This window comes from Oncorhynchus keta, chromosome 17 (assembly GCF_023373465.1).
Source record: "Oncorhynchus keta strain PuntledgeMale-10-30-2019 chromosome 17, Oket_V2, whole genome shotgun sequence".
NCBI classification, from domain to species: domain Eukaryota; kingdom Metazoa; phylum Chordata; class Actinopteri; order Salmoniformes; family Salmonidae; genus Oncorhynchus; species Oncorhynchus keta.
The window spans coordinates 15,758,601-15,786,432 of record NC_068437.1 but is presented as its reverse complement, the minus strand read 5'-3'; the positions used below and the strand labels follow the sequence as shown (position 1 = coordinate 15,786,432).

At 47.3% G+C, this 27,832-nt stretch overlaps 1 protein-coding gene across 3 annotated transcripts in view; it reads left to right on the top strand.

Moving 5' to 3' along the window:
• Nucleotides 1–23,762, top strand: part of LOC118396513 (protein MON2 homolog) — a 46,707-nt gene extending 22,945 nt beyond the window's left edge. For 2 of the 3 annotated variants that reach the window (XM_052465609.1, XM_052465611.1), the window contains exons 14-34: nucleotides 1,011–1,192; nucleotides 3,411–3,523; nucleotides 3,647–3,751; nucleotides 3,984–4,064; nucleotides 4,234–4,398; nucleotides 5,255–5,356; nucleotides 6,854–6,964; nucleotides 7,839–8,014; nucleotides 8,243–8,405; nucleotides 8,562–8,855; nucleotides 9,114–9,312; nucleotides 9,831–10,486; nucleotides 10,998–11,141; nucleotides 13,572–13,589; nucleotides 14,003–14,131; nucleotides 15,110–15,300; nucleotides 15,906–15,966; nucleotides 16,071–16,194; nucleotides 16,395–16,602; nucleotides 20,329–20,411; nucleotides 23,006–23,762. In XM_052465609.1, coding sequence (XP_052321569.1) covers nucleotides 1,011–1,192; nucleotides 3,411–3,523; nucleotides 3,647–3,751; nucleotides 3,984–4,064; nucleotides 4,234–4,398; nucleotides 5,255–5,356; nucleotides 6,854–6,964; nucleotides 7,839–8,014; nucleotides 8,243–8,405; nucleotides 8,562–8,855; nucleotides 9,114–9,312; nucleotides 9,831–10,486; nucleotides 10,998–11,141; nucleotides 13,572–13,589; nucleotides 14,003–14,131; nucleotides 15,110–15,300; nucleotides 15,906–15,966; nucleotides 16,071–16,194; nucleotides 16,395–16,602; nucleotides 20,329–20,411; nucleotides 23,006–23,169 — 3,469 coding nt within the window. In that variant the 3' untranslated portion in view covers nucleotides 23,170–23,762. The remainder of the gene's footprint in view (nucleotides 1–1,010; nucleotides 1,193–3,410; nucleotides 3,524–3,646; nucleotides 3,752–3,983; nucleotides 4,065–4,233; nucleotides 4,399–5,254; nucleotides 5,357–6,853; nucleotides 6,965–7,838; nucleotides 8,015–8,242; nucleotides 8,406–8,561; nucleotides 8,856–9,113; nucleotides 9,313–9,830; nucleotides 10,487–10,997; nucleotides 11,142–13,571; nucleotides 13,590–14,002; nucleotides 14,132–15,109; nucleotides 15,301–15,905; nucleotides 15,967–16,070; nucleotides 16,195–16,394; nucleotides 16,603–20,328; nucleotides 20,412–23,005) is intronic. The other variant, XM_052465610.1, reaches the window with a different exon arrangement.
• The last annotated feature ends 4,070 nt before the right edge of the window (nucleotides 23,763–27,832 follow it).

Below are 27,832 nucleotides of genomic sequence, written 5' to 3'. Positions count from 1 at the left end.
TGACATCAGCAAACCACACGCCCACAGGACGCCATACTCACCGTCTGCCTGGTACAGTTGAAACCAGGATTCATCCATGAAGAGCACACTTCTCCAGCGTGTCAGTGGCCATCGAAAGTGAGCATTTGCCCACTGAAGTTGGTCAAGATGCCGAACTGCAGTCAGTTCAAGACCCTAAAGAGTATGACAAGCACGCAGATGAGCTTCCCTGACGCGTTTTTTGACAGTTTGTGCAGACATTCTTCGGTTTTGCAAATCCACAGTTTCAACAGCTGTCCGCATGACTGGTGTGACGATCCTGCAGGTGAAGAAGCCAGATGTGGAGGTCCTGGGCTGCCGTGGTTGCACGTGGTCTGCAGTTGTGAGACCGGTTGACCATACTGCCAAATTCTCTAAAACGACGTTTGAGGCAGCTTATGGTAGAGAAATTAACATTACATTCTCTTGCAACAGCTTTGGTGGACATTCCTGCAGTCAGCATGCCAATTGCACGCTCCCACAGACATCTGTGTCATTGTCTTGTGTGACAAAACTGCACAGTTTAGAGTGGCCTTTTATTGACCCCAGCACAAGGTGCCCCTGTGTAACAGTCATGATGTTTAATCATCTTCTTGATATGCCACACCTGTCAGGATTATCTTGGGAAAAGAGAAATACACACCAACAGGGATGTAAGCAAATTTGTGCACAACATTTTAGAGAAATACCTTTGGAACAATTCTGGGATATTTTATTGCAGCACATGAAACATGGGACCAACACTTTACATGTTGCGTTTTATATTTTTATTCAGTATAGTTTCGCCTCAAAATAACTTGAAGGTGTGACAGGTGAAAGATTTTCTTGAAGCTACAAGACCATATGTTGTTGTGAAATGTGTCCGTTGATGAAACAGTATTCTGAGACTTGTTTTTTTCCACAAGGCAATGAGTCCAAACATTGCGGCAGTTAAGCATTCCTCCGTGTTTGTTCCAAACCCATAACCCTCTGTGTGTCTCGGCCCCCTCCAGTACTGATGAGACGGCGACAGAGAGCATCCTGAAGGCGGAGCTGACCATGGCGTCTCTGTGTGGTCGTCTGGGCCTGGTCACGCCCCGCGACGCCTTCATCACAGCCATCTGCAAGGCCTCATTGCCCCCACACTATGCCCTGACTGTCCTTAGCAGTAACGCAACCAACCTCAACAACAAGGGTCAGTACCCCGAGGGTGTTTTGTGTGCGTTCTTAGCGGTCTTCTCTCGTGGCTTTGCTACATATCAGCTCTGTGATAAGTAAACATATGGGCCTCTGAGGAACTTGATAAAACAGTAGGTAGTTGTTTATGTGTACACTTAATTAGCAAGTCTCTCTGTGTGTACAGCTCTAACGCCCTGACTGTGTGTGATCTCCATACTAACCACCACATACAGCGCATACGGAAACTATTCAGACCCCTTGACTATTTCCACATTTTGTTACGTTGTGGCCTTATTCTAAAATGGATGAAATAAAAACAAATCTTCAGCAATCCACACACAATACCCCATAATGACAAAGTGAAAACAGGTTTTTAGAAATGTTTGCAAATGTATTACATTTTTTTTAAAACATACTTTATTTACGTAAGTATTCAGACCCTTTGCTATGAGTTTCGAATTGTGGCTCCGGTGCATCTTGTTTCCATTGATCATCCTTGAGATGTTTCTACAACTTTGAGTCCATCTGTGGTAAAAATCCATTGATTGGACATGATTTGTTTGGAAAGGCACATACCTGTCTATTTAAGGTCCCATGGTTGACAGTGCATGGCAGAGCAAAACCAACCCATGAGGTTGAAGGAATGGTCTGTAGAGCTCCGAGACAGGATTGTGTCAAGGCACAGATCTGGGGAAGGGTATCAAAACATTTCTGCAGCATTGAAGGTCCCCAAGAACACAGTGGCCTCCATCATTCTTAAATGGAAGAAGTTTGGAACCACCAAGACTTTTTCTAGAGGTGACCGCCTGGCCAAAATGCAATCGGGGGAGAAGGGCCTTGGACAGGGAGGTGACCAAGAACCCGATGGTCACTCTGACAAGCCTCCAGAGTTACTCTGTGGAGATGGGAGAACCTCCCAGGACAACCATCTCTGCAGCACTCCACCAATCAGGCCTTTATGCTACAGTAACCAGATGGAAGCCACTCTTCATTAAAAGGCACATGACAGCCTGCTTGGGGTTTGTCAAAAGGCAACAAGATTCTCTGGTCTGATGAAACCAAGATTGAACTCCTTTGACCTGAATGCCAAGCGCCACGTCTGGAGGAAACCTGGCGCCATCCCTATGGTGAAGCATAGTGGTGTGGCAGCCTCATGCTGTGAGGATGTTTTTCAGCGGAAGGGACTGGAATACTAGTCAGGATCGAGGCAAAGATGAAAGGAGCAAAGTACAGAGTGATCCTTGATGAAAATCTGCTCGAGTGCTTAGGTCCTCAGACTGGGGTGAAGGTTCACTTTCCAACAGGACAACGACCCTAAGCACACAACCAAGACAACGCAGGAGTGGCTTCCGGACAAGTCTCTGAATGTCTTTGAGTGTCTCAGCCAGAGCCCGGACATGAACCCATTCAAACATCTCTGCAGAGGCCTGAAAATAGTTGTGCAGCAACGCTTCCCATCCAACCTTACAGAGCTTCAGTGGATCTGCAGATAAGAATGGGAGAAACTCCCCAAGTACAGGTGTGCCAAGCCTGTAGCGTCATACCCAAGCATGCTGGAGGCTGTAATCACTGCCAAAGGTGCTTCAACAAAGTTCTGAGTAAAGGGTCTGAATACTTTTATTATTTCAGTTTTAATACATTTGCAAAAATGCCTAACCCTGTTTTTGCTTTGTCATGATGGGGTATTGATGGGGGAAACAATTGAATCAATTTTAGAATAGGGCTGCAATGTAACAAAATGTGGAAAAAGTCCATGGGTCTGAATACTTTCACGAAGGCCCTGTATGTCATTAAATTCTGGCTGTGCCTCAACTGTTCCCTGTTCCATCTGTGTAGCAGCACCAAGATGAATGTGTTGGGGGGGGGGGTACACAAACAGTCACACACACACACTTTGCATATTTGCTGTGAGAGAGAACTCGCAAATTGGCTTCAGCAGGATGGGTGTTTGCCTTAAGAGTTAATTAATCAAGTCTAGCATGTCGCTGGCTTGTCTCAGTCACTCAGTCTAGTATATGACTGGAATTGACTCGTGTTATTATCATCAGGGTGTCTGTCTGAGCTACATTGTGAGGAGAAAAAAAACAGGACTCATTTCAACTAAGGAGTGAATATATTGATTGACCTCCAGACGATTTAGTCCTTGTGATCATTACTTTTGTTGAAGACTCTAAATAATGTGTGTGTGTGTGTGTGTGTGTGTGTGTGTGTGTGTGTGTGTGTGCGCTCCTCAGCCTACTCTATTCAGGGCCAGACTGTGCAGATCATCAGTCCCTCCAGTGAGTCTCATCAGCAGGTGGTGGCTGTGGGACAGCCTCTCACTGTACAGCCCCAAGGCACTGTGGTGGTAAGGGACGTTTACACAACATTACTACAACAACACAACCAGAGGGCACATGTTAGACGTTCACATAATACAGTAGTGTGATATAACTGTCTGTCTCTCTCCCTCTCTCTCTTTCTCACTCAGCTGACGGCTAAGAATATCCAGTGTATGCGGACCCTGTTGAACCTGGCCCACTGCCACGGGGCAGTGCTGGGTACCTCCTGGCAGCTGGTGCTGGCCACGCTGCAGGTACACTACCACCATACTGTACCCACCACACAAACACACTGGCACAGCTCTACAGTGTATTATAGCCATGCCTGGATTTCCTGGATTTTTCGGCTATTGACGAGCCTAAATATTTCAATTTCTTTTTTTATGGTATAGCAGAAGTGGTCCGAGGGAATCACTCTCTCTTTGACCTTTCTCACCACCTTTTATGCCCTTCCTGTTCTATCTATTTCCCCCTTTCCTCTCCCAGCACTTGGTGTGGATCCTAGGCCTGAAGCCTGGGGTTGGAGGTGCTCTGAAGCCTGGTCGTGCAGTAGAGGGGCCCAGCACGGTAAGACTCTATCTCCCTGCCTTACGCAGTCGCGCTGTAACGAGTCAAATTCTCTGCATCAATTAGCAACAACTCCCATAGGGTGTCATTGGCTGTTCGCTACAGCACTTCAGCCCACCAGCTTCACCGTTCAGCTCTCTGACTCCCCCGTGTTGTCTGTGTATTACAGGTGCTGACCACGGCTGTGATGACAGATCTGCCTTTCATCTCCAACATCCTGTCGAGACTCTTTGAAAGCTCCCAGTACCTCGATGACGTGTCACTGCACCACCTGATCAACGCACTGTGCTCCCTCTCTCTGGAGGCTATGGAGATGGCCTATGGGACGAACAAGGTAATTACTTCACATGTACTTCGTTATTGTAGATGTAGCCAGAGCAACAACGTATGACCTCTCTTGTCTTCTGCATGAGCCTTGTTACTTAATGTCTATTAGAAACCGGGTAGTTTGGTTCCTGGATTTTGATTGGCTGGAAGCTGTGGTATATTTAAGCAACAAGGCCCGAGGGGGTGTGGTACTTTATAAACTGGGTGGTTCAAACCCTGAGTGCTGATTGGCTGACAGCCGTGGTATAACAGACCGTATACCACGGGTATGACTAAACATTTATTTTTACTGCTCTAATTACTTTGGTAACCAGTATATAATAGCAATAAGGCAGGGGTTTGTGGTATATTGCCAATATACCACGGCTAAGGGCTGTATCCATGCTCCATGCTGTATCCATCCTCTACAACATCCGTAGAGTATGACCCTACCTCACACAGGAAGCGGCGCAGGTCCTAATCCAGGCACTTGGCCTTTCCCATCTGGACTACTGCAACTCGCTGTTGGCTGGACTCCCTGCTTATGCCTGCAAACCCCTGCAACATCTTTAACCCTACCTCTTCAAAGAGTAGGGTTAAAGATCAAAGACCCTCCTCCCCTTTTCAAAAAGGCCTTTTGTGAACGAACACTCACACTTAACCCCCCCCCCCCAGCTCTGACTCTGCTGATTAGCTACTTTACTGAGGATTTCAGTTACTATGCCTGTGATATGCGGTTGTCCCACCTAGCCATCTTAAAATGCCAAATGTATCCAGGCGGGTGGTATATTGGCCATATACCATACCTCCTTGGGCCTTATTGTTTTAATACCTATATCCACCAAACCGATCACCCCTGTGTTCTGTTGTCGTCCCGTGTCAAGGAGCCGTCTCTATTTGCGGTAGCCAAGCTGCTGGAGACCGGCCTGGTCAACATGGATCGTATAGAGATCCTGTGGAGACCCCTCACTGGACATCTGCTGGAGGTACATCTTATAGTAACCATTTAAAGTGGTAGACTGTGTGCAAGTCTGTGTCTGTTCTCTTGCCAACTCCTTCTGCAATTGTCACGCCTTGACAAAGAGCACAAACGGATCTAGGGCCAGGTTAGTGAAGTGTTATTTTTTGGTGGGGGGCTATGCTATAGCCTGTAGCTGTATGTCCTTCGGTACGTACTTTTCAAGCCCTCTCGTATGATGGTAGGGGCTCTTCCATTTCTAATGCTGTGAGTGGCATCTGTTCCCTATTTAGTGATAGTGTTATAGCTTTACAGATGCGGTCCCATATATTGCCACCCTTACACCATTCACCGTTTCTTCTATAATAAGTTAAAATTGTGTATTTGTTTGATTTACAACCGCACAAGACCAAGAAGAACAATCTATATAAACTGCAATTGTGATTTTTCAATGTCAAAGGCCTGGACTAAATTATTCAAAATTGGAATTAATTTGGTTGGAGATGAGTGATTCTTGTTTATGTGTAATTGCAGGGTGAAAATAGCCATTCAACCAGTTTTTGGAAAAGAGAAAACAGGACATTCTGCTTCATTGCGCTCCATTGTGGAGTGCAAGGGTGCCAATGTATTTGACTGCATCTGTATCTGTGGCAGTTCTGTGTGTTTGTCTGAAACAAACGGTTCCTCCTTAAGTTGTCTTTTCTCCCTCTCTTTTGCAACCCATGTCTGTTTTTGCAGAAGGTAAGCTCGGCAACGTCTCCTCCCAATCATTTGCTTTCTCTCTCTTTCTCTCTTTCATTCCGTCTGTCTCTTCGCCTGGCATCAAGGTGTTGGAGCTGAGCGTTTGCGATGTGCAGCTTGCGACAGGTTTTCTGTTTGCTTCGCTGTTGTTGTCTGGTCAAAATTGCCTCGCACACATGAGTTACATTTCTGGAACTGTGTTTTTGTTTGTATGCATACTATGCAGATACCTGCACATTTTAATGCATCTTACCTTATCATCGCTAATGATATGCCAGCCTTTCTCAGCCAGTCACACACTTGTTTGACGTTGGCCAACAAGTAGACAGCACAGACACTTGTAGGCTGTGAAGGGGGGTGCTGATGTGGCATCTCATTCACTGTATCGAACAGCCCAGGGGAATAGTGAGATGTGCAGCAAAGCAACGGAAGCGGGCTTATTTTTCACCAGAGCTTTCATGATTACGTGTCTGTCAAATGGAATGACCTGATTTCACTGCTGTGCGAGTAGAAAATCACAGGCATACAGTCTGTTTTAACCACCTGCTGTGAGAAACGGGTGGCCATACTGTTTGAACTGCCCCTGACTCACATCCCTTTCTCTCTCTATCAATATCACTTTCTATCTCTCTCTCTCCCCTCCCCACTCTTTCCCCCTTCTTCTGCAATGCTTGTGTGTGTACTGTGTGATGTCTGATCTCTCTCTCTCTCTCTCTCTCTCTCTCTCTCTCTCTCTCTCCTTGTCCCGTGTGTGTGCCCTACCCAATGATGTTACCTGCTGCAGGTCTGCCAGCACCCCAACGCCAGGATGAGAGAGTGGGGGGCTGAGGCTGTTACCGCCCTCATCAAAGCTGGCTTGGCCTACAAGCACAACCCCCCTCTAGCACAGAACCTGGTACCGCTACTACCCCATCTCTCTTATCTTCACCCAGTCACATACAGTAGAACCCAAATACAGGAACTACTGTACACTATTCTATCTAGAAGTCGGGTGGCTGTTACAATGGAAGGTGATAAGATGACTTGCTATTAGTCGGCTTCACCATACCAGCCCACCCACACATAGTTGACCTTGTATATCTTAAGGCAGTGGTTTGTATGCTTGTCCTTGTTTATGTAATATAACCACTCCCTACTCTCTTCCTCTGTCCCTTTTCTTTCTGTCTCTCTCACTCACTGTCTCACTCCCTACTCTCTTCCTCTGTCCCTTTTCTTTCTTTCTGTCTCTCTCACTCACTGTCTCACTCACTGTCTCACTCTCTTCCTCTGTCCCTTTTCTTTCTTTCTGTCTCTCTCACTCACTGTCTCACTCTCTTCCTCTGTCCCTTTTCTTTGTCTCTCTCACTCACTGTCTCACTCAGTCTCACTCTCTTCCTCTGTCCCTTTTCTTTCTTTCTGTCTCTCTCACTCACTGTCTCTCTCACTGTCTCACTCACTCTCACTCCTCCTCTGTCCCTTTTCTTTCTTTCTGTCTCTCTCACTGTCTCACTCCCTACTCTCTTCCTCTGTCCCTTTTCTTTCTGTCTCTCTCACTCACTGTCTCACTCCCTGTCTCACTCTCTTCCTCTGTCCCTTTTCTTTCTTTCTGTCTCTCTCACTCACTGTCTCACTCTCTTCCTCTGTCCCTTTTCTTTGTCTCTCTCACTCACTGTCTCACTCCCTACTCTCTTCCTCTGTCCCTTTTCTTTCTTTCTGTCTCTCTCACTCACTGTCTCACTCACTGTCTCACTCACGGTCTCTCTCTCTCTCTCTCTCTGTCCCTCTGTCAGAGGCTGCAGCTCCTACTGTTGAACCCTCTGAAGGAGCTGTCCAACGTGCTCCATGCAGACATCCGTCAGAAGCAGCTGGAGAGCGTGCTGCAGATCCTCCAGAGCCAGGGAGACAGTCTGGGTCCAGGCTGGCCCTTAGTGCTGGGTGTCATAGGGGCCATCCGTAACGACCAGGGGTGAGAGGGAGGGGGGGGTAGCAGCATTGAAAAGGGAGAGGGGGGAGACTGGGATAGGTGATGCAGAGGGAAAAGCTCTGTGATCCATATTTTAAAGCTGAGATTGTAACCCTTCTTAACACCTATTTCATCTTAACATGCTGTATTTTCTCTCTTGTCCAGCAGTTGGCTATTCACTCTGTTTTATGTCGGAGTCTGACAAGTGTCTGTCTGTCCCCTGTCGCCTAGAGAGTCGTTGATCCGAACAGCCTTCCAGTGCCTGCAGTTGGTGGTGACTGACTTCCTCCCCACCATGCCTTGCATGTGCCTCCAGATCGTAGTGGATGTCGCCAGCAGCTTCGGTCTCCAGAACCAGGAACTCAACATCAGCCTCACCTCCATAGGACTCCTGGTATAACCGCAGCATATTGCATATATTGTTTAATATTCTCTATTGTATTGAGTTTTTAATTAATTCTAGTTCATATTACTGCTGCGGTTATACAAAGCTTATAGTTGCTGCTGCGTCCCCTCAAATCGTTACCCCTCTCCCCGTTTTCCCCAACAGTGGAACATCTCCGACTACTTCTTCCAGAGGGGCGAGGCCATCACCCAGGATCTAGAGAGGGAGGAGGCCGCGCTGCAGAAGCAGGCTCGGGAGAAGGGAGAGCCCCTGAACAGGCCCTTCCACCCGGCCCCTCCCTTCGACTGCCTGTGGCTGTGTCTGTACGCCAAGCTTGGCCAGCTGTGTGTGGACCCCCGGCCCGCCGTCAGGAAGAGCGCCGGTCAGACCATGTTCTCCACCATCGCTGCCCACGGCACCCTGCTGCAGCAGTCCACCTGGCACATCGTGGTCTGGAAGGTACTCGGTTCAGCCAGTCACAATGATCGTAGACTAAATCAGTCTTGAATAGTGCATGGCTGTAGAATCCTGTGGCGTACTGAAAGGTAGTCAAATGTTCAGCCACGGGCCCTCGTCTGTCCTGGAGTTGTACTTTTGGGACCTATCAGTTTAGAGATTGTACCTGCTGCAGCTAGTACTTTATACACGCCTTAATGGCCATCTGCCCTCTGGCGGTCCACATCAACTCCATTTTTTTTAATGTCTGTGTAAAACCAGGTGCTGTTCCACCTGCTGGACTGTGTGAGGAAGTCTTCCACCACGGCCGACAAGGAGAAGATTGAGTCGGGGGGCGGGAATATCCTCATCCACCATTCACGGGACACGGCTGAGAAACAGTGGGCGGAGACCTGGGTGCTGACGCTGGCAGGGGTGGCTCGTATCTTCAACACCAGGAGATACCTGCTGCAGCAGCTAGGTGTGGACTCTTTTAACTGTTCTTGTGGGGACATTTTGTTTAGTCCCCTCAAGGTCAAATGCTATTTCTAGGGGGGTTTAGGTTTAAGGTTAGAATTAGTGTTAGGTTTAGAATTACGGTTAGGCAATAGGGTTAGTTTTAGGGTTAGGTACTAGGTTTAGGATTAGGTTTTTGGGTTAGGATTAGGGGTTAGGGAAAATAAGATTTTGAATGGGACTGAGTTTTGTGTCCCCACAAGGTTAGCTGTACAAGACTGTGTGTGTGCCTGCATCAGTTGCCTGCTACTGTAGATAGATATGATGTCATAAAGCCATCAGTCAGTCTAGTCAGTTGACAAAGGTAAATAGTAAAGATCTTGTGCTCTACGGACGGTACTCCTACTCCTGTCAATACATTTATCCTGTCTCCACGCATCTTTAATACAATACCTTTAATGCTATACAGTCAATACGGTACCTTTTTAATCAATTGAGCCCAACCATGACCTCTTCTTATCTGATCGTGTGTCCACTCCACAGGTGACTTCTTCAAGGCGTGGGAGGTGCTGCTGGACCACATCCAGTCTGCTGCCCTCAGTAAGAACAACGAGGTCTCCCTGGCCGCACTCAAGTCCTTCCAAGAGATCCTCCAGATCGGCACGCCCGTCAAGGACTCCGCCATGCCCACCGAGGCCCTTGCCCTGGCCGTGATGGGCGTCCCCCCTGTCCTCATCGACCCCCTCAGCGCCTCGGGACCCGGCAGACACCTGCTGCGCTCCGACTCGATGCTCGAGAGGCTGACGCGCTACAATGGAGCCGAACTCCAGGCCCCTCCCCAGGGGGAGGACTCTGCGCTGGAGGACGCAGCTCTGTGGTGGTCGGCGTGGAACACCTGGTACCGGACGGGCACGGACAGCACGAGGCCCCCTAGTGGCGGGACGGGGACAGACAGACCCTCCTTCGTCCCCAGCCAGCCCTTCCTGACAGCGTTAGTCCAGATTGTCCCTGCCCTCTACCAGCACATTGAGACGGGCTTCAGTATGGAGGACCTGAGGAAGCTGGGGGTGATCCTCCACGGGGCTGTGTCCATACCCATCAGCAGTGATGCCTCGCCCTTCATCCTGCCCTCCTACACCGAGGCTGTCCTCACCAGCCTGCAGGAGGCCGTACTCACAGCACTCGATGTGCTGCAGAAGGTGGGTGGGCTACCACACCAGATACGTTGTAACTTTTTTACATTTTTATAAAGGGTTGTTATATGGGCGGCAGGTAGCCTTGTTAGTGGTTAGTGTTGGGCCAGTAACTGAAAGCTTGTTGGATCGAATCCCCGAGCTGACAAGGTAAAAATCTGTTGTTGAACAAAGCAGTTAACCCACTGTTCCCCGGTAGGCCGTCATTGTAAATACAAATAAAAAATATGAACAGCCAAAGGCATTTTCCAGGTGCTGATTTAGCTAGTAGTTTGATCCATATACTGTTCAAAGCTCAAAGGCACCCTTTTGAGTAGATGTTTCTTCTTTGTCTTTGTCCTCTGTGTTATAGAAACTAGCATGGCAATTTTTGTAATTTTTTATGTGCTATTGAGGCTGATATCCGATTGTGGGGATCATTTTTAACATGTTCCCCTGATGGGAGTCAGTAGTGACTGAGGTGCCCTGGTTCTAGTGAGGTCAGTAGTGAGTAAGGTTCCTGTCTCTCCCTATGCAGGCCATCTGTGTGGGCCCAGAGAGCCTGCAAGTCATGTACCCGGCCATATTCGAACAGCTGCTCCTCTTCGTCGAGTTCTCCTGCAAACCCCCCCAGTATGGCAAGCTGGAAACCAAACATGTGGCCAATGCTAAGTACAACCAGGTAACAAATCTCTCTCTTTCTCTCTCTTTCTCTCTTTCTTTCTCTCTCTTTCTTTCTTTCTCTCTCTCTTTCTCTCTTTCTCTCTCTTTCTCTCTCTTTCTCTTTCTTTCTCTCTTTCTTTCTCTCTCTTTCTCTCTCTTTCTCTCTCTTTCTCTCTTTCTCTCTCTTTCTCTCTTTCTCTCTTTCTCTCTCTTTCTCTCTTTCTCTCTCTTTCTTTCTTTCTCTCTTTCTTTCTCTCTTTCTCTCTCTCTTTCTCTCTCTCTCTCTCTTTCTCGTTGTCGAGATATCTCGGATATTTTCATTTAATGGAATGTTGTTGAATTTTCTTTTGATGCCAGTCATCTGTTTCTCTCCAGATTTTCTGGGCATGGTCATTCCCCCTCTCTGATGTTCATGAAGCTCCTCCCGTAGCTTTTTGTCTGGTCCTCATGTGCCGTGCCCTACCCTGTTGTCCTAATCACATGACACATAGCTGGGTCTTTCAAACTGCATCTGCAGCCCTAAACCATCCCTCTTCTTTCTCTCTCATTCACGTTAGCCCTTCGGGCCGGCAGCACGGCACGCTAGCCCTTCGGGCCTGCGGCACGGCACGCTAGCCGTTAGGTTACTTTTTTCCGTTTTTTGGCAGGTCACAGACCAAGTTCATGATTCTTCCCTTTTCTCAAAATGAAGGACAAATGAGACCCCATGAAGTCTGCATTTTATTGATTCACTTATCTCGTACAACCCCTGTTTTTTGAAGGCTAGTTGATGATGCCTTCTATGTTCAAAACAGAAGGGAATCTTTAAAACAGGGTTAGGCAACTAAATTCATACTTTGGAACAGATTTTCCTGTTTTTGATTAACACATTTTAAGCTGAATTCCTGTTGATTTGTCTTTTTTTATACTAAGAACTAAAATCCTTAATACACAGTGCAAGGAAAATGTATTTGTTCAGTTTCTGATTTTCCCCATTTTTGGGGGGGATATTTTTGATAATTCACTATCAGATCTTCAACCAAAACCAAATATTAGATTAAGGGAACCTTACTTTACAAATAGCAAAAAATGGCCTGACATTCTCCTGTAGAAATTCCCTGGTGCAGAGCAGAATTCATGGTTCCTTCTATTAATGCAAGTTGTCCAGGTCCTGAGGCAGCAAAGGATCCCCAAACCATCACATTACCACCACCATGCTTGACCATTGGCATGAAGTTCTTACTGTGGAAGGCAGTTTTTGCATTTTTGTCCAAAAAGTTATACTCAAGTTTGCCTAGATAATCATCAAGACGCTTGGAAGAATGTTCTATGGACATTCAAAAGTATAACTTTTCGGACGACATGGGTCCGATTTATGCCTGGCAAAAACCAAACACTGCATTCCACATTAACAACCTCATACCAACTGTCAAGCATGGTGGTGGTAGTGTGATGTTTTGGGAGAGCTTTGCTGCCTCGGGACCTAGACAAATTGCCTTAATAGAAGGAACCATGAATTCTACAGGAGAATGTCAGGCCAAACCTCTGAGCTGAAGCGTAGCTGTGTCATTCGGCAAGACAATGATCCAAAACACACAATCAAGTCTACATGAAAAATGGCTAAAAAGCAACACATTTTACATTTTGGAATGGCCTAGTTAAAGTCCAAACCTAATCTCAATTGAGATGTTGTGGTAGGACTTGAAACGAGCAGTTCATGCTTGAAAAAAAAGAGTGGGACAAAATTCCTCCACAGGAACGTATTATAGGAAGTGTTTGGTTGGAGTCATTGCATTTAAAGGTGGCACAACAAGTTATTGCATGTAAGGGGGCAATTACTTTTTCCACACAGGGGGCATTGGATTTGCATAACTTTACTTATGAAATAAATGATGTAATTGTTGTGTTATTTGTCCTTTATCTAATATTGGGTTTTGGTTGAAGATGTGATAACATTTGCTTAGAAAGGGGGCAAAGACTTTTAAGGCACTGTGCGTATATATATTTATTATTATAGATTTTCTTTTTTCCTAAAAACTTTGGGGGGGACAAAAAAAATACTCGCAGGCCGCCTGTTGCTGACTTATGCTTTAATAAAAAGCTAGGCTCTTAATCAGTGTTTTTCTAACTCACACTTACAAAGAAATACTGTCAACTGGTCTACCAGTTGGTTTTTCTATATTGATGAGTTGTTTTGTTTTCATGGTGGTGGCTGAATCAGCTATGCTAATTAACGCTACGCACTCACTCGGAAGGGAAAGCGCCGAGTCTATCTTGTCAGTTGACCTGTCAGTCATTTATACTGTCACTTAGTCAGTCTGTTGTTCAATCAAACCATTAACAAACATGATTGCCACGGTCAGTGGCGACAAGTTGGTATAGGAACGCCAGGCACCGGCAAACAAGTTAATTGTCATCTTCTCGTTGTTGTGTTTTTGTGTCGTACTATCCATCTGGATCAACCTTTTAGATCCAACTGTTTACACCGGTGAGTTACCACCTCCCTTCTTCAGCCCCCTTTAGTCCTCTTACTCACCTGTATTCCGCTGTGTTCTACTGCTCAATGGTCCCATCGCTACTACAGTAGATGATGTCTTACCAGGCAGCGGGTGAAAAGCCTCATCTACATCACACACTCCATGTTACCCACCCCCTCCATTGTTCTGTCTGCCACTAACAAGTGGTTATGCCTCGATCTGTCCCTACTACTGACCTGTCGATCTCATCCTTATACCACTTATCTTACTGTGTTTGGGTGTCGTCCATTTCTGTGGATGTTTTTCTATTGCAAGTTTTATGGTGCTTTGGTCCTCTTAGTATTTACGCAGAGGGGTGTTTTCAGATTTAATTAATCCCACTCTCTCCTTCTCGCTCTCGTTCCTTCTCGGTCTTTCTCTACAGGCGGAATGGGTTGCCTTAAACTACGTGCCCTTTGCCGAAAGGTCCTTGGAGGTGGTGGTGGACCAGTACCACAAAACAGCCTGTCACAAAGCTGTCATCAACGAGAAAGTCCTTCAGAACATCATCAAGGTACTGTCCCCGACATTACCATCAAGACATATTGCTTTGTTCATGTAAAAGGAGTAGCTCGGAAACTGGAACTCTTTTTAGTTGTGGTTGTGGAGCTACTCCCTAGTGTAAAATGTCTACACCATTCTGAATATATTCTATATCTCCTATTGGAGTCCATCATCATACTCCAGTCACTAGTGTTTCTGTCATAAACGAGCTGCTCTTTGCTCTCAGGTGTTCCTCTGTTTCCTGTGGGTCAATGGCATACCAAGTTCTTTCTCATTGAGGCCCATCTGACCATCTCTTCCAGTATCTTCTTATTAAAGCATTTCCCAAAACTAGAAGAGTACTCTGCCAAGAACTCATTAAGAGTTTCCCTATGGATATGTTCAAACCAACCCCCATCCTCCTCTCTCTCTCTCTCTCTCCTGAGAAAGGTCACAGCCATAAAACCTCGGAAGCCCAGTGCGTAAAGTGGGAAAAGGGAGCCGTTTGTCACACAGACGGTCTGTTTCTGTTCCGTTACTTATTTTTCCATGTGAAAAAAAGAAAGAGAACATCAATGCCTCAACAGCTCCAGTTGTTTAGTTGCGTCTGTGATTGATGTTACACCTCTAGGTCTCTGTCATTACTGAGCCCCCCCAGTGTTCCTCGGAGTCTGTCAGTGTAGTTGTTCAACTGCACTAGCAGATCTGGCACCAGGCATGTCCATATGTTGGAGGCTTCCCTTGTGTTACCACCGCCCCTCCCCCTCTTGTCACAGAGACTCTGAGATAATGTGTAGCATATTCAATCACACTGCATCTAAATATTAACCTTAGTGATCTTAATTTCCCCTCCACCCCCACCTACTCTCTCCTTGGATCCTGAGGAAATGGCCAACACCTAGCCTTGATTTCCAGGCTAACGCACCAACAGACCTGGCAACCAGGCTAGTCCCTACATTGAAGACTCCCATTGTGTTCTAACCCCGTCGTTTCTCTCCGTCCTCCATAGACCCTGCGGATGCCCCTGGGCCTGAAGTATGCGTGTCCGTCAGAAAGCACGTGGAAGCTGGCCGTGTCATCCCTGCTCAAGGTGTTGTCCATCGGGCTGCCCGTGGCCCGCCAGCATGCCTCCTCTGGGATGTTTGAAACCATGTGGCCAGAGCTGGCCAACGCCTTCGAAGATTTCCTCTTCACCAAAAGGTAGGCGTACCCCCTTTTCTCAGGCAGTTCATCTGAAACATCTGAGTCACTCCCTTTTACCTTTTAAAAAGCTTGTGTTGTGTATTGGTATTTTCTTATTCAAATAATTTTTTTTAAAGGTCCAGTATGTAGCTTTCTGTGCAACCTGATCTAATTCACATAGAAATGAAAGTTGTAGATGTATTGTTCTCATTAAATGCAAGTCTGGTTCGTTCTATGTGTGCTATTTCTATGCTTCCCATTCTTAAGTTTTAGTCTTTTTAGTATTGGTGTCGTACACCAGCTTCAAACAGCTGAAGATACGATATTGAAAATATATTTCACAGCGGTTTAGATTGTATAATGATACTCTACACTTGCTTGTTTTGTCACATGAACTGAAATTAGGCAAACGTTCCATAATTTTAGCAAGCAGGGAATGGTGGCAGTGATTTCTCCATATTGCGCCTTTTTAAAGCAAGTCTGACAGACAGACGTTTTGATGCACCTGCGTCTTCCTCAGTCTGGGAAACGGTCATTGATTCAGTATAGACAATGCATGGAGGAATGGGACTTGATTAGCAGTAAAGCAGTAGCTGATTCACTGCGTTTCTGTTGTTTTACAGCACACCTCCAGACAATGTGTCCATCCAGGAGTTCCAGAAGAATGAAGCCATTGACGTTGAGGTGAAACCTGACTTCACTTCAAACAACCTTTCGAATTAGATTACCGCCTTTTATTACCTGCCCGTCACGCAGGTCTGTTTGTGTCCTCTCTGTGTGTTCTGTAGGTGGTGCAGCTGATCAGCACAGAGATTTTACCGTTTGCCAACTTCATCCCCAAAGACTTTGTTGGTCAGATTATGACCATGCTCAATAAAGGATCCATTCACTCACAGTCCTCCTCCTTTACAGGTCAGAAACCAACAACTCTTATTCCCAATACCTTGTGGTTTTCCCACCGAAGATTACCTATTTAAAATTAATAGGATCAGATCTTTCTTTAATTTAATAACAATAGCAAATATCTAGCATCACCAAAAGAAAATAAGAAGATGAACTTTACTGTGTAGCACTGATCTGTTCTCTCAGCACGTCTTTCCTACCGTCCACAGAGGCAGAGATAGATGTGCGGATGCGGGAGGAGTTCTCCAAGGTGTGTTTTGAGACGCTGCTCCAGTTCTCCTTCAGTAACAAGGTGTCCACGCCCCAGGAGGGCTACATCTCCCGCATGGCCCTCTCCGTGCTCCTCAAGAGGTCCCAGGACGTGTTGAGGCGCTACGTGGACGATGAGCGGCTGAGTGGACGCTGCCCGCTGCCCAGGTGAGTCCACAAACACCACTAAAGCAATAGCCCTAAAAGACCGCCATCACCTCTCTTCGCCCCAGGACTACAAGACCCCCCAGGACAGGGATGTAGTAGAGGGTACTACAAGACCCCCCAGGACAGGGATGTAGTAGAGGGTAAACGCAACAAAACTCAGCCCATTTTGTGAAGTGTTTTATGCACCTATTACACAGAATTAGCATTCAACTTCAACAAGAGAGAGGGTTTACACTGACTGTTTAGCTGAGAACTGGCAGCAGTTTCTCCGTCCATGTTCCTCTGGGTTCTCTCTCATTAGATTCAGGCAATTCCACGGTGACAGTGACTCTGAGACACAGATTTTTCACTTTTAAAATGTATGTCAAACAAAAACCAATGTTCACAAAGTTAAACAAACTATGCACAATGACTACTTGTAACAATTTCCACTGAAAATTGTACAAAAAAACATTTCCTTGAAGATAAGGGCAGATGCAAAGTTTGGTAACGGAATGACAGCACAAACAGCACAAGGTGTCATTCTGTTACCAAACTTTGCTTATGCACTGTTCAAGTAAATGTGTTTTTGTACAATTTTTCTGTGGAAATTGTTAAAAGTAGTTCTTGTGCATAAAGTTGTGTGGTTTGTTGTCCCCCACAATGTAGTCTCCTCTCGTCCATCCGTCCGTTAGTCACACACTACATCTCAGACACCACTGGCCAAATTTTGAAGAAACTTGGGTGACTGATGCATCTTGCCATACAGATCCGGCTTTGCAAAATTACACTGATTGGCCCAAGGCGGGAACTATAGGTATTAACTGAAATTTGTGCGTCAAACCAGAGAGCAAGCGAGAGGGATACAGTAACTGGGAACAAAATCTGTCTTCTCCAGCAGGTGGTGTTTTTTTTAATAGATTTTTGCTCACTCAGCGAGGAGTTTTTGAATGGAGATCAATGAGTGTCAAAACAAAAATTGTAATGCCTTATTTCCTACGTGTGGCTTATTTGATTGAATAGAAGTTTCATAGTGCTTAGATTGTTACGAGTGTACTGACAAATAGGACACGTGACAACCCGGCAACTTTGAGAAAAAAAAACACTTTATATTGGAGTTGTGCCTGTTGTTCAGTGGTCTCAAGTACAAATACTTTAAAGTACTTCTTAAGTAGTTTTTTTGTTTATCTGTACTTCACTATTTATATTTTTGACAATTTTTACTTCTACTTCACTACATTCCTAAAGAAAATAATGTACCTTTTTACTCCATACATTTTTCCCTGACACCCAAAAGTACTCGATACATTTTGAATGCTTAGCAGAACAGGAAATAGTCCAGTTCGCACACTTATCAAGAGAACATCCATGATCATCCCTGTAGCTCCCTCCAGTAAAACCACGAGCACAACCACTTCCTTGATTTTAACTGGCGGCTTTATTCTGTAGTTTTAGTCAGAATTATCACCTTCCGTGAGAAGTATAAAGTAAATGAAAAATACAGTTAAGCACACTCTTACAACCTTATCTTACGAGTGACTTATTAGCTTGGTATAACTCTGAAGTGCTTACATACATAACAGTTTAACCGGCGTTATAACGGGTTCAGATTAAACACATAATGGAAAAAATACCTCATTGGCTGCTTATTACAGAAGGGAGGAAATCAAACTTCACACTTATTATTCCTGGCATGAATTCACACTTCATCCTAACATACACTCTTCAACCTTTATGAACTACACCCGATGACATGAAAACTTAGCTAACACAGCGCGGGATTGCCTTCCCTCCAAAAGTGTGTTGCTAAAATAAGGATCCCCATTACAACAGTATTAGCTACGTAGTTCCGCTTGTCTTATCATTTCCCCCGCACAGCGGACACAAACAATTCAAACAAAAGACAACGACATAACCTGTAAGTCTAATGGTCAGTTACACTCCCTACAAAGACAACGACATAACCTCTAAGTCTAATGGTCAGTTACAATCCCTACTGCCTCTGATCTGGCAGACTCACTAAACACAAATGCTTTGTTTTTAAATAATGTTGGAGTGTGACCCTGACTATCCGTAAATAAATAAAAAAACAAGAGAATTGTACTGTCTGGTTTGCTTAATATAAGCAATTTGAAATGATTTGTACTTTTACTTTTTGTACTTAGGTATATTTTAGCAACTACATTTACTTTTGATACTTAAGTATATTTAAAACCAAATACCTTTAGACTTAGTAGTATTTTACTGAGTGACTTTGACTTTTACTAAAGTATAAGAATTTAGTATTTTTCCACACGTGTATCTGCCCTCTCTCTCATTGGCTAGAATTGTCCCACCTGATCTTGCCTCCTTTTGACTTCCTTCTAGCCTGAGTACCAGTCTTTTAAGCTAACATTCCACTCCTTGCCACTTCTTGTCATTGCCAAAAGGTATTTGGCACACGACATGGAGTACAGGGAGTGGGTTAGCTAAAGAGACTGGTACCCAGGCTAACTGCCTTCCATTTTGAGACATTTATTTTTATTATTAGAGCGGCCACTTGAGTTTCTGGTCAATATAATGGATAATCTGTGTTTACACACAATAACTGGAAATATGTTAGTCACACGTGATCTCTCAATTGGCCCAAAGGCTGCATCATTCGTGAGGGATGACATGTTTTACTGTTGCTTTGTGCAACTTTGGAATCATTTGTTTTTGTTTGATATACATTTTTAAAGTGAATCATCTTAGTCTGTGTCACTCATTGGCCCCATTACTAAGGTCACCAACACATCTATTGGTCTCGGGGTGTTTCCAAGGGTATGGAAGTCGGCCATAATAACGGCCATCTTTAAATCAGGCGACCCTGCTGACGTGAGTAACTACAGGCCCATTAGTATACTACCTGTGGTGTCAAAGGTTGTTGAAAAGTGTGTAGCAGAACAACTGATTGCCCACCTCAACAGCCCCTTCACATTACACTCCATGCAGTTTGGCTTCAGAGTGAAACACTACAGATACGGCCAACTGCTTTCTTCTGGAAAATGTGAAGTCCAAGATGGACAAAGGGGGCGTTGTTGGGGCTGTGTTACTGGACCTAAGGAAGGCTCTTGATACTGTTAACCATGAGATTCTCATCACAAAATTGTCCAAGTTCAACTTTTCCCCTGATTCCTTGAGATGGATGAAGTCATACCTTGAAGGCAGAACTCAGTGTGTCAGAGTGAGCAATGAGCTGTCGCCCACTCTTAACTATGATGTGGGCGTGCCCCAAGGATCTGAGGCCCCTCCTGTTCAGCCTGTACGTTAATGATCTGCCTTCTGTCTGTACTGGGTCTGAAGTTCAAATGTATGCAGATGATACAGTGATATATGTGCATGCAAAGAGCAAACAACAAGCTGCACAAGAACTCACTACTGTAATGGTCCAGGTTACAATGTGGCTCAGTGACTCGTGTTTGCATCTCAATGTGAAAAAAACTGTTTGCATGTTCTTCACAAAGAGGGCAACAGATGCTACTGAGCCAGATGTCTGTGTGTCAGGGGAGAAGCTCCAGGTGGTATCTGATTTTAAGTACCTTGGCAGCATACTTGATTCCAACCTCTCTTTTAAAAAGCAGGTGAAAAAAGTAAGGGTTTTAATTGATGGGTGCTCATTGTATGTCCCCTTGCTTGGTTCTGAATGCAAGTTATTTTATTATTTTTAAATGCACAACATTAATATGTTAAAGTATAATTATTCCATTCCTTATATTTTATTTCTAGGCAACAGGTGACCGAAATCATCTTTGTCTTAAAAGCTATCAGCACTTTGATGGACTCACTTAAAAAGACCCAGCCAGAAAATGGTGAGTAGAAATAAAGAACTTAGAAAACAGACACATATATAATTATTTTACTAGAGGCATGCAAAAGTTCCCTTGAGGTTGTTAATGTGGTAATTTATTCAGACAAAAAAAATCGTAACTTAATTTCTAATGAAAACAATTATTTATTTAATTGCTTTCTCTTTCACATCTCTCTTCCTCTCCTTTCCACTCTTCTGCCCTCTACTCCTCTGCCTTCCTCTCATCCCTCCCCCCTCTCCGCTGCCCCCCCCCTCCGCTGCCCTCCTCCCCCCTCTCTGCTGCCCTCCTCCCCCCTCTCTGCTGCCCTCCTCCCCCCTCTCTGCTGCCCTCCTCCCCCTCTCTGCTGCCCTCCTCCCCCTCTCTGCTGCCCTCCTCCCCCTCTCTGCTGCCCTCTTCCCCCCTCTCTGCTGCCCTCCTCCCCCTCTCTGCTGCCCTCCTCCCCCCTCTCTGCTGCCCTCCTCCCCCCTCTCTGCTGCCCTCCTCCCCCTCTCTGCTGCCCTCCCCCCCTCTCTGCTGCCCTCCTCCCCCTCTCTGCTGCCCTCCTCCCCCTCTCTGCTGCCCTCCTCCCCCTCTCTGCTGCCCTCCTCCCCCCTCTCCGCTGCCCTCCTCCCCCCTCTCTGCTGCCCTCCTCCCCCCTCTCTGCTGCCCTCCTCCCCCTCTCTGCTGCCCTCCTCCCCCCTCTCTGCTGCCCTCCTCCCCCCTCTCTGCTGCCCTCCTCCCCCCTCTCTGCTGCCCTCCTCCCCCTCTCTGCTGCCCTCCTCCCCCCCCTCTCTGCTGCCCTCCTCCCCCTCTCTGCTGCCCTCCTCCCCCTCTCTGCTGCCCTCCTCCCCCTCTCTGCTGCCCTCCTCCCTCCCTCTGCTGCCCTCCTCCCCCTCTGCTGCCCTCCTCCCCCCTCTGCTGCCCTCCTCCCCCTCTCTGCTGCCCTCCGCCCCCCTCTCCGCTGTCCTCCTCTCCCCTCTCCGCTGTCCTCCTCTCCCCTCTCCGCTGCCCTCCTCTCCGCTGCCCTCCTCTCCCCTCTCCGCTGCCCTCCTCTCCCCCCTCCTCTCCCCTCTCCGCTGCCCTCCTCTCCCTCTCCGCTGCCCTCCTCTCCCCTCTCCGCTGCCCTCCTCCCCCCTCTCCGCTGCCCTCCTCCCCCTCTCCGCTGCCCCCTCCCCCCCTCTCCGCTGCCCTCCTCCCCCCTCTCCGCTGCCCTCCTCCCCCTCTCCGCTGCCCTCCTCCCCCTCTCCGCTGCCCTCCTCCCCCTCTCCGCTGCCCTCCTCCCCCTCTCCGCTGCCCTCCCCCCCCTCTCCGCTGCCCCCTCCTCCCCCCTCTCCGCTGCCCTCCTCCCCCCCTCTCTGCTGCCCTCCGCCCCCCTCTCCGCTGCCCTCCGCCCCCCTCTGCTGCCCTCCGCCCCCCTCTCTGCTGCCCTCCGCCCCCCTCTCTGCTGCCCTCCGCCCCCCTCTCTGCTGCCCTCCGCCCCCCTCTCTGCTGCCCTCCCCCCCTCTGCTGCCCTCCCCCCCTCCGCCCCCCTCTCTGCTGCCCTCCCCCCTCCGCCCCCTCTCTGCTGCCCTCCGCCCCCCTCTGCTGCTGCCCGCCCCCCTCTCTGCTGCCCCCTCCGCCCCCCCTCTGCTGCCCTGCCCCCCCTCTCTGCCCTGCCCCCCTCTCTGCTGCCCTCCGCCCCCCTCTCTGCTGCCCTCCCCCCCTCTCTGCCCTGCCCTCCTGCCCCCCTCTCTGCTGCCCTCCGCCCCCCCCTCTGCTGCCCTCCGCCCCCTCTCTGCTGCCCTCCACCCCCTCTCTGCTGCCCTCCGCCCCCCCCTCTCCGCTGCCCTCCTCTCCCCTCTCTGCTGCCCTCCCTCTCCCATCTCCGCTGCCCTCCTCTCCCTCTCCGCTGCCCTCCTCTCCCATCTCCGCTGCCCTCCTCTCCCATCTCCGCTGCCCTCCTCTCCCATCTCCGCTGCCCTCCTCTCCCATCTCCGCTGCCCTCCTCTCCCATCTCCGCTGCCCTCCTCTCCCATCTCCGCTGCCCTCCTCTCCCTCTCCGCTGCCCTCCTCTCCCATCTCCGCTGCCCTCCTCTCCCATCTCCGCTGCCCTCCTCTCCCATCTCCGCTGCCCTCCTCTCCCCTCTCCGCTGCCCTCCTCTCCCCTCTCCTCTGCCCTCCTCTCCCCTCTCCGCTGCCCTCCCCTCCCCTCTCCGCTGCCCTCCTCTCCCCTCTCCGCTGCCCTCCTCTCCCCTCTCCGCTGCCCTCCTCTCCCCTCTCCGCTGCCCTCCTCCTCTCCGCTGCCCTCCTCTCCCATCTCATCTGCCCTCCTCTCCCCTCTCATCTGCCCTCCTCTCCCCTCTCCGCTGCCCTCCTCTCCCCTCTCCGCTGCCCTCCTCTCCCCTCTCCGCTGCCCTCCCTCCCCTCTCCGCTGCCCTCCTCTCCCATCTCCGCTGCCCTCCTCTCCGCTGCCCTCCTCTCCCCTCTCATCTGCCCTCCTCTCCCCTCTCATCTGCCCTCCTCTCCCCTCTCATCTGCCCTCCTCTCCCCTCTCATCTGCCCTCCTCCCTCTCCTATCCCCACATCTCCTATTCATTGCACATATTCCCCATTCCATGGTGTGTGCCCCCCTACAGTGGATGGGACCACATGGGCCCAGGTGATTGCCCTGTACCCTACACTGGTGGAGTGCATCACCTGCTCCTCTTCTGAGGTCAGCTCAGCGCTGAAGGAGGCCTTGGGGCCCTTCAAAGACTTTATGCAGCCCCCAGTCTCTAGAGTTCAGAACGGAGAATCCTGACCAGACCAACCCCCTTTTTATAATGAAGGAATTCCTAATGAATGTGTCCTCCTGAGACCCAAACATACACTTCTTCATACAAGTGGACAGAGGGATAGACGGACGGGCTCTTTTACTCCCATGTGAGCCCATCTAACAGACAGTAACACGTGGTAACTGAGCTCCCCCCGCGACAGCTCAGTCCACAATGACGACGACTGACCTGCTACACATGACATCATCAATGTATGCTTCTAAAACACTTTGGTTGATACCACCTCCCATTCTTATTCTGACTGGCTGGACTTGTGTATTAACTGCTACAGTAAAAAAAAAAAAATGTTTTCTTTGTTTGTTTTATTTGGATTTCCTGAAAGGAGAGTCGATGTACAGTGTGTGGTGACAGTATTAATTATGTAATTAAGAAAAAACAAAGTACTTGGGCTATATGGATCTTTAAGAAGAGGGGGTGGGGGGTGGTGACATTTTCAACAGCCAGGATTTAATTAAAAAAAATCTTACTGTAACATTCCATGTACTCTATTAGCCGGTGTGAGAAGGGATGTATTTGTCTGTATAAAATAAATGGGACAGTTCTACAGTCAATTATTTGATTTCTGTGTGTGCCTCAGTAATGTCCTGTCCTTGACCCTGTATATGATTTTGAATGTATGCTCCATGTCATTTTCTTAAGCATGTGAGATTGTATGTGAGAGCTGGCTTAGTCTCAGAAATCCCAAATCTAGTTTACGCTAGAACATTGTTTACATTGTGGGAGTCTTGCTGGCCTTGTATGACTAAAATATAGAAAATGCTTTCCCCACAATCCTCAACGAGTAAGCTCCTCACTGACATTTCCTGCAAAGTTGTAATTAGAGGAATTCTGGTGAGGGTCATGGGATGTATTATGCCGCGTTCACATGCTAGTCGGGAACTAAACTCGGAAAAGGTTTCATGAGCTGAATTTAAAAATACACACAACACTTATTTCTCAAATGTTGTGCACAAATGTGTTTACTTCCATGTTAGGGGGAGTGCTGAGCAGTATCTCTGTCTGTAATAAAGACATTTTGTGGAGGGGGAAAAAATCACACTGATTGGCAGGGCCTATGCCCCTCATGGCTGCACCCCTGCCCAGTCGTGTGAAATCCATTATTTAGAGCCTAATAAATGTTTCAATTGACTGATTTCCTTATGAACTGTAACTCAGTAACATCCTTATTGTTGCATGTTGCGTTGATATTTTGGTTCAGTATACAACCAGTTAGCAAATCGGAAATGTCCTAGTTCACGACTGGCACGTCAACGCAGCATTATGTACAATCTATATTGGGCAAGCGCAAGAACGTTCTATTTGGTTGCGACTACTGGCTCTTCTTCAATGTATCAGTTCGCAAAAACGAGTGTCAAGGGCTTCATTGTTGCGACAAACTGGAGTTTGTGTTTAGTCAAATGAGGGAGAGGACCGAGTGTTATCTGGTGCACAGGGGAAAGGGGGAGGAGTAGACTAGGGGATGTCTAGGGCGGTGTTTCCCTCAAATTTCAACTCTGCTCATGAGACGGCTGTCTGCTCAGGACGTCGGATGAACATAACCCAGTCCCAGGCGTGTGGAACCGTACGTATCAGATCCGGAATTATCGATGCCAAATGTGTTGGTTATAATTTGCAATTTTGTCTTGTGAGTGCTGCTATTTCAGTGTGTTTCTATCGGCATTTGACCATGTACTGGCTGAGGTAGTAGTTTGTGCTGTTGGTTGGGTTATGACATTGCCTGCTATGGAGATGACTGCGCAAACTACTGCCTTGCTAGTGCTGGTGTTCGACTTCAAGCCGAGGAGTTTCCTGTTTTATTCGTTTTGAAAAGGTAAAGTTAAATATGTTAGTTGTAACAGCTCCGTTGTTACATTGTAACTGTGGAAGTACTGTGTTGTCGCAGCAATCCTTCCGTTTTGCCTTACAGCTCCAGAGGTGTTAGCAATTGGGATTTTAAACTCAAATAAAATCATTTTCTCAAGGTGTAAAAAGCTGCTTGTGTCTACTTTTTTTGCATGTCACATTTCATTGATGAACGTTTTGGAAATTAATTGCATATTATCTAGGCTATCATGTATGGTTTTACAGGGAAATGCATGCAAGTGCCTTTTTTTCGATTGGTTTGAGATACTAATTTTCCCCAAAAAGTTGATTGTACACCAGGGATAAAAATGTGGAGCAAAAAAAATCATACATTTGTATAGATATTGGGTTTCACTCAGGCAAAGTGGCTGCTGTCTCCAATCTGGAAAGCATGTAGGTCACGCTTTTGCTATATGATCGGAGAGAGAGCTGTGACGTGGCGCCCCTACTGCCCGCTGGTAAAACTGGAACTGGCCTGATACAGCCTGCAGGCAGTCTACATTTATGGCTAACCATAACGTCCTTTGTTGATGTTTAGCATACCATCGGTCACTGGAGGGAGAGAGAGCAATATTGCAACACGTGACATCTTATTGTAAGCAAACCATCTAGAGTAGAGGTTCTTAAACTTGGTCCTCGGGACCCCAAGGAATGCACTAATCATTAAGCTTTGATCATTTGAATCAGCTGTGTAGTGTTAAGTCAAAAAACAAAATGTGCACCCCTTGGGGTCCCAGGACCAAGTTTGGGAAACGCTGAGGCAGGTGGCCAATTTAACCAAAGCACGTTGATAGAAAATGTGCAGTGTTGTTCCTTTAACACCACTGACTGACCTCACAATCTGACTCAGTTAAGTCATCAGACTGACTGAGGTGCCACAGACGGACATAGTTGCAGTATTTAGGCTACAGTACGAACTACAGAGAGCCTCCACACATGAACCACGTGGCCAATGCAGCTCAGCACAGGGCTTTACCATTGTGTCTCTAAAAACAAGAGTTGTGACTGGTTGCTGATATGGGTCATGCATTGTGAGTTACCCTCTTAAACCCTAGCTAGCTGCTGGCCAACTGCACCCAGTAGCATCTGCCTGTGCTGTGCTGAGCCCTGAATCAGTATGGCAGCCAAGTCTTGTGATGGAGGAGGGGGGGGACTGGAATGGGTAATGCGTTTTTGATAGGCTGCAGTAGCAGGCTGCAAGCCCCAGTCTGAAACTGCCGGCTGAAGTCCTCTAGCAGGAGATTCAGAACTGCCAGCCTCAGCCTAGACAGAGCCTGTGTCTAAAATGGCACCCTATATAGTGCACTACTTTTGACCAGAGCCCTATCGGCCATGGACAAAAGTAGTGCACTTTATAGGAAATAGGATGCAAGCGTCAGCCCACACAGAGCTACTGTGTTTTGCTCTCCTTTGTGAAGCTGCTGTTCTGACTGAAGATTGGGTCCTGCTACACTTGACCTTCCTACATTGACACGCTGCAATATTTATGGGTTCACCATTTACCATACGTTACGGTGCTGGCAGATATATGTTCAAATTTAGAGCACCATTTTCACCAGAACCTTTTAGTAATAGAGCTCTGGAAGGATCGATAGTGTGTGGAGAGTTTTGCAGGTCCAGGACTGCCTGCCTCCTTTCATTGCCAAGATGGTTGTCATCCATCGTCTTCAGAGAGAGCTTTCACATGGGTATCAACAATATTGAACACTTGTGAAGCTCATCTTTCCTTTACTGATTCAGTTGGCTGCGCCATGCCAGGAAACATAATCAGCACTAATATAACGTGGCAGAAGTGAGAAATAACCAACCAAAAGACATTGTGAAAGCAATCAAATAATTTCTGCCTTAGCTTTCCCAGTGATGGCAAACTAAAGTGAGTGAAGTAAAGATCAGTCAGAACGAGGCAGTGCAGGTAGCTATCGGGTACTGGAGGAGTTATGGAGAACAGCCTCTCCAGCTCAGCTTATCCAGCCCCAGTCATCATTCTTGTGTGGACGTTCACATTTGAGTCGGGCTGCAGATAAGTCCACTTCATTCCGTTCAGACCCCAAGGCAATAAATTAGAGGCCATTCCCTGTGGAAAATCAGCCTGCTCCCTCCTATGATTATCATCACATCTGCACCCTGGAACAGAACCGTCTACCGCTGCCTCCCCTGCTACACCTTCTGATGGACCGGACTGGAGGATCTGCCTCTTGGTGTGTAAACTAAACATTCTCTACATTCCCCACATTCCTTTGCATTGCTAACAACACTAACATTATAGTCAAAAGGAAAGGTGTCCTGAAATCACAGACAAAAGGAAAGGTGTCCTGAAAGCACAGACAAAAGGAAAGGTGTCCAGAAAGCACAGACAAAAGGAAATGTGTCCCAAAAGCACAGATAAAAGGAAAGGTGTCCAGAAAGCACAGACAAAAGGAAAGGTGTCCTGAAAGCACAGATAAAAGGAAAGGTGTCCAGAAAGCACAGACAAAAGGAAAAGTGTCCTGAAAGTACAGATAAAAGGAAATGTGTCCCGAAAGCACAGACAAAAGGAAGTGTCCTGAAAGCACAGACAAGAGGAAATGTGTCCCGAAAGTACAGATAAAAGGAAATGTGTCCCGAAAGCACAGATAAAAGGAAAGGTGTCCTGAAAGTACAGATAAAAGGAAATGTGTCCCGAAAGCACAGACAAAAGGAAATGTGTCCCGAAAGTACAGATAAAAGGAAATGTGTCCCGAAAGCACAGACAAAAGGAAAAGTCACCTGAAAGCACAGATAACAGGAAAGGTGTCCAGAAAGCACAGA